This window comes from Palaemon carinicauda, chromosome 5 (assembly GCF_036898095.1).
Source record: "Palaemon carinicauda isolate YSFRI2023 chromosome 5, ASM3689809v2, whole genome shotgun sequence".
Lineage (NCBI taxonomy): Eukaryota > Metazoa > Arthropoda > Malacostraca > Decapoda > Palaemonidae > Palaemon > Palaemon carinicauda.
The window spans coordinates 178,939,160-178,953,446 of NC_090729.1; the positions used below are offsets into that span (position 1 = coordinate 178,939,160).

Below are 14,287 nucleotides of genomic sequence, written 5' to 3' on the forward strand. Positions count from 1 at the left end.
TTTTGTAAGGAACTTTTGAAGGTATTTACAAAATATTGAGAGCAGAGAGCCTGAATAAAAAAAAATATATAAGGAATAAAAAGTAAAAAGAATACTTACCAAACACAAAAACTGTTGTAATTTCATAATTAGGTTACTGTAATTAAAACGGAATGCCATACACTCACACGAGATGTTAGTAAAAGTAAATTGTCACATCAGATTAACATTACTACTCACGTTTTATGCATCGAACAAATGGATCGCCTGTTAGGTCACTTGGGCAGTAGCAGATGGGATTATGGTTAACAACCTCACACTCAGCATTGACACCACAGACACCTAGGCAAGGATCCTGACACTTCTGTCTATTACAAGCCATATTTAATGGACAATCAGAATTAAGAACACATTCAGGACGACATCTGTAAATACAGGTAAGAGAAAAAAAATATCAATACTGATTGTGGATTTACATTTTTCCTAAATGTTTACAATGGCTTCTGAATTTTTGTTATAAGGATTTTTAAGCAATATTGCATTCAATACGTATAAAAATGTTAATAATAACAAAACTAGACAATTTGTTTTTAACACCAGGAGCAGGTAGAAAACGATAACTCGGCTAAGAAGTGTGCATGATTAACTAAAAGTTTGAAATATGCATACTGTACTGTACTGCACTGTATTAGATTTAGCTGAACAGCGTCAATGTAAATTGGTCATAATCGGAAGAAAATTAGACAAGCAAGTAATTCCTATGAAACAGAACAGAACCAGTTGAAAGGGTTGGGCATAATGTCAAGTTGTAAGCATAATAATGTACAGAAGACAAAATAATTTGATTATGATTTAGAGTAATGCCATAAATAATTCAGAAAGAATTATTTTTTATTGCTTACCTTGGTGGATTGCCAATATAACCTGGAAGGCAGGTACAAATTGGACGATCTAACTCAGAGCGACATTGCGAGTTTGGACCACATGGATTTGGCTCGCAAGGATTTCTGTCTACAGAAGGATCACTTGGTGGTTCGGCTGGAATAAAGAAGAAATAATGAAAAACACCATACCAAAATCCTACCAAAATTGTTGCAAGAAATTATTAAAATTATGTCATTGAATTATGTTACACAGAGAATAAATAGATATAATTCAATTTTTGTGTGCAAATAATCATTTACAAATAAAACATACAGATACATATACTGTATTTGAGTTTACCCATTATATATGTTGATTTTTAACTTAAACGTCACCTAATTAATGTCAAGAGTAAAATCCCAAACCAGTTATACTGTACTATATACTTTAAAGGAATTTCTTTGTATACCTCAGATGAATGGAAGGAAAATGACTGTTCTGAAATAATTGCTTTTCAATTTCTTGTCAAACAGACAGAAAATTCTACAGTAAATGTTTGTTTTAATTGATGCACTTTATAATGGAGATTTTTGGCCACTTTACGTCTCGACTACAATACAGTACAGAAGTATTGTAATAGTAAGTCTGGTAGTGCCCATAGCTACGATATCCATGGATGTACATTATTATGAAAAGTTTGCCAGTCAAGCAGTCCGGTATTAATTAAGCATTAGGTGGCTTTAATAGAAAAAAAAGCCTAATAGCAGAATGTGTGCCATTGTCTAAATTACTACGCTTGCAGCACCATACTTTTGGTATATCTGTCACAGTGTCAAAATCTGCTGCATAAGACAATGGCATTTACTAAACAAATTGAAAGGTACAGGTGCAATTCTGTACTTCAATATTTGTTACTTCCCTAAAAAGAAAAGAGAAACCTAAAATCTTAAAATTCATGGTCTCTAGTACTGTATATGGTTTCTAACAAAGTAATGTGCAGCACACTGCGTTAATACAAGTCTTGCAACAAGTCGATACTTATGTCAAGGTCCTAAAAACATTGACTTTCAGTTTGTCCTCTACCATAGTACGAAAAATATGTTTCAGTTGTGTGGGCATCAAAAGTCCATAATTTTGACATTTGTCCATGTCAATGACCCCACAGTAGGTATAATGATTTATGCTGTCAGTGATTGTCAACAGTAGTAGTCTTCAAACTCTACTAAAAAGCACAAAGTATCAAGAAAAGCTTCCTTACGTTTATCAAGGTAACAACGAGCGTATGGATCTCCGGTGTACCCCGGTGGACAGTAACAGTTTGGCTGATGTCCAAGCACACGACATTCTGCACTCAGACCACATGAACCAGGACATGGATCCACACAATTCAGATTGATACATGTATGACTTGGCCGACAGTCTGAATTGACTGTGCACTCTGGTCTACATCCATCATATGGATTACCAAAATAACCAGGCAGGCATTTACAAGTATATCGACCATCATTGTTTGTGCATATTGCGGATTGTCCACAAGGTGACTGAGCACAGGGATCTACTGGAACTTTTGGAGGCAGCTCTACCTCTGGGTCGACATCAGCAATAACTGGTAAAATAATACATGCAGTCATGTAGCATATACATATGGAAAAGTAAACAAATTGTTTCACGCATGTATTAGAGTAGAAATCATCACTACACTTAGATTTAACTATTCGTCATATATAGATATTTCTAAAGGGACAATGTGAAGTAAATAATTAAAAAAAAGACTCTTACTAGGTATGCATCTATAAATAGGGTCTCCAGTGTAACCATGAGGACATCTACAAATTGGGTTATGTGCAACAACATTGCAGAGAGCTTTCAATCCACAAGTGTCCACGCAAGGGTCAGCACATCGACGATTTACACAAGCCTTGTCCATGGGACACTGTGAGTTTGTAACACACTCTGGTTTACATCCTGAAGGTTTGTAAGGATCACCAGAAGTTCCAGGGAGGCATTCACACACAGCTTGATTTCCCTGAGCAAAGCATTCAGCACCAAGTCCACAGGGATTTGAAGCACAAGGGTTGAATACTGCTGCTGGAGGAATGGCTACAAAGGTATGGAAAAGGAAAAGATAAAGTATACCTATTATCTAACTGCATGTGATCTTTCATAATTTTCTAAAACAAAAATATATATATCCTAACTAGAAAATTTAGCAGATACTATAGGTTCTATTTTCATAACTGAAGCTATAACAGGATGTGAAAAAGATATTTTCCTTCTAACCCTACACTGAATTAGAATCTAGATATTTCATTGTCTTAAAATCAAGCTATGTTTTTGTATTAGGATAGAAGAGATCTCTGCACAGAGGAAAATTTCTTACGTTCAATATGTTGAACACTGCAGGAAGTGAATGGATCTCCTGTGTATCCAGCTGGACATACACAAACAGGATTGTGACTTATAACAGAGCAAAGAGCATTAACGCCACAAGAACCTGGACATGGGTCTCGGCAATTCTGACTGATGCATGCCAAAGATAGAGGACAATCACTACTGACTATGCAAGCAGGTCGACATTGCACATTAGGATCTCCTTGGAAACCTGAGATACATTTACAAATTGCCACTTTTCCTGCTGGTGTACAACGTGCATTGTCTCCACAAGGATTAGGATCACATGGCCTATCAGGTCTTGGAGGAGGAGCGACTGGAAAAGGAATTAAACTCAATAGTACAAGATTTCCTTATCGTGTCATTTAGATATTCTACAAAAAATATGTGCTCTGTTATATTCAAGATTAAAGAGCAAGCTGTTTCAATTATTGATATTACTGGAAAGAAAACTTAACTTTTGATAATACCCAACCTCTTCCTTAATAGTACTGTACATGAATCCACAGTACTGTAGTTTTATTGAAATAAAATATAAATGATCCATATTAAATGGGATAAATAGATAATACTGTACTATATACATGTACTGTACTGTATTTATGACTTTGTCATAAAAATATTTGATATCAAGATAATGAATACAGCAATTAATAGCAAAAATTGATGCATATCACATTTTAATGGACGGACCTGATTATAAAGCACTATATACTATTAAGTAGAATTGTAATTTAAAACTGATGGAGTCTTAGAGATGGTAAAAATTAATAATAATCTACTTAAACCAGCTTGAAATATCTTCAGTTACTGTAAGAAATGTTCCAAAATAAAAGGACAATTGATTTACACAAATCAATAACTATACAATTACTATCATGAAACAAATTAGTATGCAATATAGATTTAAAAAATGTTCCAAGTTACTGTATTTCTTAAAATAAAGTTTCTTAAATGACTGCAAAATGTTAACATTGAATAAGACACTGTGTAATGAGAAGATATACCTTATCTTAAAATCATAAAGACATGGGTTATTTTCAAAAGTATTATTTCTAATTGATTTGGTAGGAAAATTGCCGGTAATGAATTTTGATACCAAGGTGCTGCTGTAAGAGCTATTTGCCTAATCATTGAGAGAGAAATTTCCAGTCATACTGCTCTCTAATCCTGCATATAAGGTATAGTACACAGATCCTCAACTAAAGATATAATCATAGCTTCACTAATCACATAACTTTTATCATCCATAAATCAGCATTCTTTAATTCCTACCAGGTGTAAGTGGCATCAAATGGCAGCCTGAGAATGGATCGCCAGTGTGGCCTGAAGGACATGAGCAAATTGGATTGTGGTTCAGCACATTACACTGTGCTCCAACACCACAAGAACCAACGCATGGATCCACACAACGGTTATTGATACACGACCGAGAAGGCAAACAGCCAGAGTTTGTTACACATTCAGGAGTGCACGCTAAAACTGGATTGCCATAGTAACCATTCAAACAAGTGCAAGTGCCAATTTCTCCTACAACTTGGCACTCAGCATTGGCACCACACGAGGGACTGCAAGGTGCTTTAGGAGGCGGTGATGGTGGTAAAACAGGGTCCTGAGGGACTGCATATACAAATATGTACAGTTCATTACATTTTCTTTTTATTCATCTTTCATTATATTTCATGCAAAAGGCAAATTAACATTAAGATTTATTGGTGAAATTTATGGCATTATAAATACTTGCGTTAAAATTCTGTTTCAAATCTAAGTTACACAATAAATATGTAACTTAGATTCAATATAATACAATATGTATAATATATGATAAAGTAAAATGCATATCAAAGTAGAATCAGGGACAACTGAGGCAGTTTTAATATATTCTACCTTGTTTCAATACTTATTACAATTAAAGATAAAACATAGTTATCTACTTACGTTTTTCAAAACAGCGATTAAATGGATCGCCTCTCAAGCCATCAGGGCAGCGACAAATTGGGTTGTGAGTCACAACACTGCAAAGAGCATTAATACCACATGAACCTTTGCATGGATCTACACACTTGAGATTGACACATGCTTGAATCATAGGGCAATCGGAGTTTATAGTACACTCAGGACGACAAGGTGATCCAAAGTATCCTGGCAAACAAGAACAAATTGCTTTTGATCCATCTGCATTTGGGCGGCACTGAGAGTTAGGTCCACAAGGATTTGGCTCGCAAGGAGACTCAGGCGGTCTTGGGGATAGTGCTGAAAGTAAAGCAAAAAATAATAAGGAATGGAACAGACATCATGTCTTATTCTGTAAACAAAATTATTACTATAATTTTATATGGGATTTTCCCTTTCCTATACTAAAATTTTATGTATAGTATATGACAATGTATATCACACTATAAGAACCTGGATGAATAGTATTAAATACAGTGGATGGCACTTACGTTTTTCAACACAAAATCTGAAAGGATCACCAGTAAGATCTCCTGGACAGAAGCAAATGGGGTTATGGTTATTCACCTCACACTGAGCATTCAAACCACACACTCCTAGACAGGGGTCACGGCACTTTTGGTCAATGCATGCTTTATCTATCGGACAATCAATATTACTAACACATTCTGGATGACAAGTGACTTGAGGATCCCCAATATAATCTTCAATACATGAACAAACAGGTCTGGAATTCTTAATCTGACATTCGGTGTTAATGCCACATGGAGATGGCACACAAGGATTCAATGGACCTGGAATTACTGGTCCTTCTTTTGGAGGAACTTTAGTAGATTTTTCTTCACACCGTGTATAGGGATTTCCAGTAAATCCTTCAGGGCAGAAGCAGACTGGACGATGAGTGTTTACTTCACAGAGAGAATTTATACCACAAGCACCTGGGCATGGGTCAATGCACCGGGTGTTAATGCACGCTAAGTCGTCATCACAGTCCTTATTAACTGTACATTGAGGTTTACAGCCATCGATGGAATCTGCTTCTCCAAAGAAACCTGGAGAGCAAGCACAAACTGGGAAATTGCTAACTCCAACAGAACATTGAGTATTTGGACCACATGGTGATGGCTCACAAGGATTATCAGGTTTAGAGATACACCGCTCTTGTGGATCCCCTTCATATCCTGGTAAGCATCGACATTGAAGAGTTTCCCCTCGTACAAAACACTCGGCATTCAAGCCACATACTCCAGGACCACAAGTTGGAGGGGGTTCTGTCAAGAAAAATCAACATTCAGGTTTTGAATCCCAGGGTAAATAATTAACACTTATACAATATTTTCTTATAATTGAAAAATTTAATGGAAACTTACCTCTGCATCCAGTGTATGGATCACCAACTAGGCCTGGTCGACAGTAACAGAAGGGACTTTTATTTGGATCACAAAGGGCTCCTGAACCACATGGAGAAGGTACACAAGGATTGACTGGCGGCTCACAGCCACGAATTGTATTTGGATTGCCAATGTGACCAGTTCGACATGTGCATCGATGGAAACCATTAACAATATTACAATCGGTATTTGGTCCACATGGTGAAGGATCACATGGGTTAGAAGGAGGTTTACAAGGTGTGCTGGGAGGATTGCCAACAAACTCTGGCATACAGAAACATACAGGTGCACCATTAACTAGACGACAACCAGAATTTGGTCCACAGGGATTAGGCTCACAGTCATCACCTTCAGGTACTGAATTAAAAAAAAAAAAAAAAAAAAATTAATCCACTAGTACAATAATTACAAAATCTAATATTATGGTACAGTACAACATAAAAATCTAATAAAGTACAGACAGGTAGCAAAAAATTCCCTAAAGCAAATGAAGAATACATCTTGCATTAAAGAGCCAAAACTTATTCAGTTTTTGGTGGCAACAAAAGAGATCATGCCTATCCATACATATATGTACTTACTGCACTTTTCAAAGGGATTACCCGTTGAGCCTTTAGGACACAAACAGATAGGGTTACCCTTGTCCAGTTCACATAAAGCCCCCTCACCACAGGGATTTGTATCGCAGGGATTACCAGGAACTTCGCATCTTAAAAGTGGATTGCCAATATATCCAGGTGGGCAGCGGCAAGTAGCTCGATGACGATTTACCTCGCAAATGGCATTGGGACCACACTGACATGGATCTTGACATTGATTGTTTATACAAGCTTGTGATGGTGGGCATCTGCTGTTATCCTTACATCCAACAACTATGTCACAGAGAAAAATAATTAACATTAGTGAAATTTAAAAATGTTCAGAACAGAGTGCATATGTCATTGCAATGTTATGAATATTTCTTTGAGTTTTATGGTTTAGGTTCTTCTTTAGTATTCAGTAATCACTACATAGTAAAGATAACTTGAGTAAATAATTTTGTGTCAAATCTTCAAGTAGAGTAAGCCCTTAATGCAGGGGATAGGTAACAGAAAAAAAGAGGAGGCCTTTACTGAAAAAGACTAATAGCAATTATCATGCAAAGGCTTATAAATTAAATTACAGTACTGTGATGTATATGACAGTCACCTCAACCCACTCTCCCCTGTTATGTACTTGTGAATTCTGTCCTGTCTTTGTTCTTATATGACTGTATTATATATCTTTTCTGTCAAGGCACAGTCCTATACTGTTATAACTGAATAAAAAAATATTACTTGAAGAGTTTTTTTTTAAGAGAGCCATGTTGAGGAGACGGATGCTATTACATAAGTGAATTTTCAAGTAAAGGCTTTTTACCTCTTGTATACTGTCACTACAAAAGCTGACTATGAATAATAAATGCTGTGTTATTAGAAAATATAAAAACGTTTGGTTGGGCTTCAAGTTAAAACCCAGATAAAAAATTATCTTCAAATGTGGTTTACTTAATAGACAAAGAAAAATAACTTACTATTGAAACTGTTAAAATATGTTGACACAATATCTTGTGATACAGCTTATTATTTTTAATATTTGACATCAAAGTTTACTTACATATACTAAAGACAAGCATTCCAGAATGTAATTAAAGACAAAAAAAATCCATCTCTGGTTATCAAAGATCATCACAGCCTAAACTACATGATCAATACACATCTCGGTATCACTTCAGAATAATCCAGCTGCAGTTAAATACAGGGCTTCATTACCATACTGCACTCTTAAGAAAGGATTACCATTTTGATTTTAACACTGCTAATGTCTGTGATCATCAGCTCATATAGGCAGCGGAACTCAGCTGATTAGTTGTAAACATTAGGTTCTATGTTAGATTAATCAAGCAAGATAGGGGTATTCAAGCCAAATATAAATGGACTAACCTAAAACTATTTTACAAAAAGTGTATTTAGTATCAATGTTAAAATTCCAACACTAAAAATATTAAATATCAACCTCTAATCAACACTTTAAAACATAATTGACCTTCAAGAAACTCTTGATTCTTCCTATAGCTAAAACAGCTTCCTAAACTTGGTAAGCCTATATGATAAAATATATCAGATTTAAGGCTTTAAATTGGGTATTTATTATATTGCAAATTACACTCAGCCCTTCAATATGAAACTTTAATAGGATACACTTAACTGCGGCTTTTCTTCCTTCCCCACTCCTCATAGCATATCAGTTTTCAATTTAATTATATCCTGAACTTCAGAAACAGTTATTTATCAGCTTTTTATCGGGTTAAGTAATGTTTTGAGATAGTGCTTTCAGTGACAAACTAATGCAAATTAATAATATTGTACTATAATCCTTAACAGAAGAAAATTACATATTTGAAAATAGAAATATGATGCTATTAACACAAGCTATTGTTAAATGAAACTATAGTAGATCTGGATTTTGTCATGGAGTAGCATGCAGTTTGGCAGATAAGTCAAAGAAATATCTCACTGAGACTGCAGGTGACGTAGGGGTCCCCGAATAACCCCTTGGGACAGGTGCAATCAGGTTTGTGCAGTAAAACTGAACAAATAGCATCAGGTGCACAGGGGTTATTCACTTGGCAGGGATTAAAGCAACTGCCGCCAATGCAAGCCTCACTGCTAACACAAGCATCGTCAGAACCACAACCACCGGAGGAAACTAAAGGCAAGAAAGCGTTGGTTATAAGCTGTCATAAATGTCTGTCAGTGATAAAGTATTCTTTAAAATTAAATGTTTTTTTATCAGATTGTATATCAATTAAAAGTAGAATATTGAAACCTCCACTAAAGTCTGCCTTTTCTAAAATAAAATCAATAAAGAACAAAGTTACTTTAACAAAAAAGAAAATATAAGACACTAAAGGACGTTGTACAGTACTTATAATTAACGTAAAAGCTGATACAAGATAGTGGAAAAATGACATGGAAGGACAGTACATTAGTGTCATTCAGAAAAAATGAAAATAACCAAGTAAGAGATTTATTTATTGAAGTCAATGTGGATCTAATGAAATGATGAAAATTCTCGTTTCAAATTCATTCAATAGAATTTTATATTTGCTACATTTATTCTACACCATTTACTTTACTTTTACTTTACGGATGGTTTTCCTGGTCCTATCAAATTATTTTTTTTTACAACAAAAAGATTGACAGTTTTCAGAAAAACTTGAATCCCCAACTAAATACACTAGGTGAATTCTCATTATTCTGAGGATAAAAATTTTTTCATGTTCATTTCTAAGACAAACGGCAGAATTCTATAAAAAAAAATTCTGTCCACTTGATTCTAACAACTGTACTGTATATGGAAAAGTTACAAGTCACGGGAGAAGAGTTGATACAAGTGATAGAAAAAGAATGTCTTACACTGGTCACAGTCGGTCCCGCTATACCCTGGGTTACAAATGCACTCTGCATTTCGACCCTTAGCAATACATCGGGAGTTGGCAGGGCACCTGATAGCTGTGCACGGTTTTATGCATTGGCCATAAACGCACACCATGTCAGATGCACATGTGTCATTAATGATACACGCCTCTACAAGGGGAGAATATGCTATAGTCTTCAAGGTTAGCACAGAAGTATAACTGTCTATGTTAAGTGTTGCCAAATGTGCTCATCAAGAATGCTAAATGTGTTCACATGGATATTTAAGACATTTACTGTACCATGAATAAGCTTGGTAAATATCAGTATCAGTATGTTAAATTAATTCATATAAAGTAATACATTAGTCATTTACTAATATATAAATTTGCATGTAGTGTTACTTAGTCAACTTTAATATAGAAATTATATTCAATTAACATCCTGAATGTAGCAACATTTTCTGACAATGAATAATGTCTAATTACAGTACAACTAAATTATTTAAAATCATGAACCTACAAAGCATGAATGATGGCTATTGCAACAAAAGGTAATTTCAATATAGCACTAAAAGCAAACATCACAAAAGCAATTATGCAGGGGACATAGCTTAAACAAACAAGTGCAGCTTATGCACTAAAGTAGACATTATAATTTCAGTACTGTCCAGTACAGTAGGACTACAATTAAAACAATTTGGCTGAAACTCCTGTGCAACAAATCTACTTACATAAAAATTTGAGGGAAGTACAGTAAAGTTTGTTACTATCATTATTTAATACAAAAATAATAATACTACAATATATATAACTCTACACATTTATAGGACATTCAAAAGATTAAATTAATATTATTCTGAAATATTTCTAGACAAATACTAAATTATATAACATGAAGATAATTTGCCTCATTTTGAAGATTAATGTTTGACTTTTTGAAACCTTCCTCTAATTAAAAGTAACCATTTTAATCTGCCCTTTTAAAGTAGGTCACACAAGGTCAGTGTTGTATGCATACAGTACGAACTCAAAAAATTCTTTTTTACTATAGGTCACCATATGATTGCATCTGCTTTACTGCACTTTCCTTTGCATCCTTATTCAGGGAAAAATAGAGAGTAAATTACAGGTACTTTGAACACAAAACAAAATAACACAGACAACACCAATAGGGCTAACACTGCTCAACATACTAGAAAAGTTTTGCTCTGGTAAAAAAACCATGGGTAAAAAAGCAGAAAATTCGATGGACTTACTCTTTACACATTCAATGTTGGGGTTTCCACCGTACCCTGCAGGGCATACACAGTTTGGCTGGTGGTTGATAGCTTGGCATATGGCTGTCCGAGCGCATGCACTTCCATCGCAAGGATCAATACAAGTGCGAGAGAACCTGTCACAGGCTTTATCCCTTGGGCAGTCTATGTTGTACTGGCAGCCTGTTGCAACAACTCCCACTAAAGGAAAAAAATTGAGTAACAAGTTAGTAAAACTCAAAAGTAATGAATTACACCCTGGTAAACAACATACAAAGTGAAGTGCAATAGCTGTTGTCAGACTCCATTATGTTGGAAAAACCGCCGGACGAAATTATTGTATACGAACTCGAAATCAAAATGGCCGGGCGCGGCTGAGGTAAATGGTACAGTACAGTAAGATGATTTTATCTAGTCATGGTTATAGATGTCAGTAACATAATGTCATGTTAATGTTAGGTCTTTAAGAGCAGTCATGCCTGTCATCACTAGAGAAGAATATTTTTCAGTACATAATGTGATTTGAAAGTTTTTGAAAGTGAACAGAAACATAAAGGGTGATTTTTGTGTTCACATATGGATTAAAATTGGGATATTGTAGTTTGTGCATAATTGTAAAGTAGTGCAGAATAACAGTGGTAGATAAAATTCTTCATCTGATATGATATTTTGAAACCAATGTTAACAATATTATACCCTCTTTTTGGGATAAACAAACACGTGTCCAAGCAACAATAACTCATCAACTGATATAAGAAAATAAGTGGATTGTTTATAAGTAATAGCATTTTATATTTATAATTGGATATGATTATCCTCAAGTAACATGAAACTCGATTTACTATACCTGAATTTACTTTACATGAAATTTAACCTCAAATCTATATACATACATACTATATATATATATATATATATATATATATCATATATATATATATATATATATATATATATATATATATATATATATATATATATATATATATATATATATATATATATAGTACATAAAGTTACCATGTTATCAGATGATTAAAAGAAAAGAGCAAAATTTAGTGACGAAAATATATATATTAAACAAGCTCTGAGATCAGCCAGATAACATATTTCATACCAAGTAATCATGCATAAAGCCTCAAACTTCTGGAAAAGCCTTTGTGAAGAACACTATGATTAATAATCCATGAGTATCAGTCAAGATATAAAAAAAATATGTACTAACCCTTCACTATCATGCAGTAATAGATTAGCTCTGAGTTACCCTCATACAGATGTGAATCTACACTTGTCTTCATCAAGATACAAGACGACGGCAGACCACTGAATAACTAGTATAAAATTGGTATAAATATTAGGAGTTATAAAAGAGAAGTTGCAGTAGGAGAAATGTAGTCATACTTGACCCAGGCAGTCAAAGTCATTAAGTCATGCACAAGCTCATATGTGCCCAGGATATTAATACTTTGAAGTTCTATCGTTTTTTCATGAAGGAAGGGGGGAAGAGAGGAAGGTAGCAGAAAAACTCAGGACTATCCAGGCAATGTACAGAGGTGTAAGTGGGTTACCTGGGGAACAAAGGTCGCGGGGATCACCCTCATACCCATCTGGGCACTGGCAGATGGTTCGGTGGTTAATGACAAGGCATCTGGCAGCCACCCCACAAGGAGGTGGGACTACTGTGCATGGGTCACGGCACTCACCACCCACGCAAGCCTCCTTGAGCTGGCACTCGTTGTCCGACGAGCAGAAACCAGGGACTAAATGGAAGTGTCAAAGTCAGGCGGGGTAGATACTAGTCTTTAAGTCTGACAGGTTGGCAAGAGCCATACAAGAGAGCACCTCTTTTTAGAGGCAGTAATACAGTATTAAGTGGATAAGAAAATGTCACAAATAAGATTAAAGTATAACAGGATATAACAAGTCATCTTAAAATAAGCATTATTATAATGAAAGCATGGGAAGTTGGTCTTACTTGGTTCACATGAAAATCTAGGGTTTCCAGTAAAGCCTCCAGGGCAAAGGCAGATTGTAGTCCTGCCTGCAAACTGACACAGTGCCCCCTTACCACACTCCTGACAGGGGTCTACACATTGTCCTTCTTTGCATACCTTTTCTGTAGAGCAATCATTATCTGTACTGCATCCAGTGCGTACACATCCCACTTCTGGATTTCCAGTAAATCCAGGTGAGCAAAAACAAACTGGTCTATGATTTTCAGCACGACAGAGAGATCCTTGAGGACAAGGAGTTGTCTCACAAGGGTCTCTGCAAATACGATCAATGCATGTTTGATCCAAAGGACAATCTGAATTAAAACCACATACAGGTAATGGTACACAACCCTGTAGGGGCAAACCAGTGTAACCCTGAGGGCACATGCATGTGGCAGCATGATTAAGAACAAGGCAAGATGCAGATGAGGGGCAGGGGTTACTGGCAGGGCGGCAAGGACTCACACACTGGCCACTGTAGCATTCTTCTGTCAAAGCACAGTCATCAGCGGTGAAACATCCAACTGTTAATAGTCATAATCCCGCCAGTCAGTCAAGTCGAAAAAAGGAGGAAGCACTTCTGTTAATAAACTGGACTGTGCTGATATATGATTTCATTCAAAGGCAAAACATTATAACTTCTGATCAGTATACTTAAAGCTCATACCATAATCTGTAGTTTGGTAGTACAATATATAAATTCTAAATTGTTACTGGAAATGAGTAGCTATTAATCAGTTTCAAGCCGATGTTAAAACAATTCATTCAATTATTAACTGAACTTGGTTATTACACATGTAGCTTTTAAAATGACTTTTCTAAACTAAACAAATGATTTTGTCTTCATTCCACACCAACACAAATCTATTAGATGTCTCACAACCATGTAATGTGCCAAAATATTATTTGTTTAGAATGTATATGTAAAAAAAAAACAGGTGATAACCTTCTAAATTTATAACAATGTTGACACTCTTCTCAACACAAAAAAAAGCTAACAACCTTCAACATTCAAGGAGG

The 14,287-nt window shown here is 35.3% G+C and overlaps 1 protein-coding gene across 1 annotated transcript in view; it reads right to left on the bottom strand.

The window, feature by feature from the left end:
- LOC137641274 (uncharacterized) overlaps nucleotides 1-14,287 on the bottom strand; it is a gene marked incomplete at its 5' end in the record, with an annotated part of 145,611 nt that overhangs the window by 73,115 nt on the left and 58,209 nt on the right. Inside the window, 15 exon segments of the mRNA XM_068373702.1 lie at nucleotides 220-404; nucleotides 882-1,017; nucleotides 2,102-2,449; nucleotides 2,623-2,943; nucleotides 3,224-3,550; nucleotides 4,510-4,854; nucleotides 5,173-5,487; nucleotides 5,679-6,458; nucleotides 6,558-6,935; nucleotides 7,160-7,450; nucleotides 9,114-9,305; nucleotides 10,016-10,186; nucleotides 11,274-11,474; nucleotides 12,842-13,033; nucleotides 13,249-13,791. Of these exon segments, the coding sequence (XP_068229803.1) occupies nucleotides 220-404; nucleotides 882-1,017; nucleotides 2,102-2,449; nucleotides 2,623-2,943; nucleotides 3,224-3,550; nucleotides 4,510-4,854; nucleotides 5,173-5,487; nucleotides 5,679-6,458; nucleotides 6,558-6,935; nucleotides 7,160-7,450; nucleotides 9,114-9,305; nucleotides 10,016-10,186; nucleotides 11,274-11,474; nucleotides 12,842-13,033; nucleotides 13,249-13,791 (4,725 nt within the window).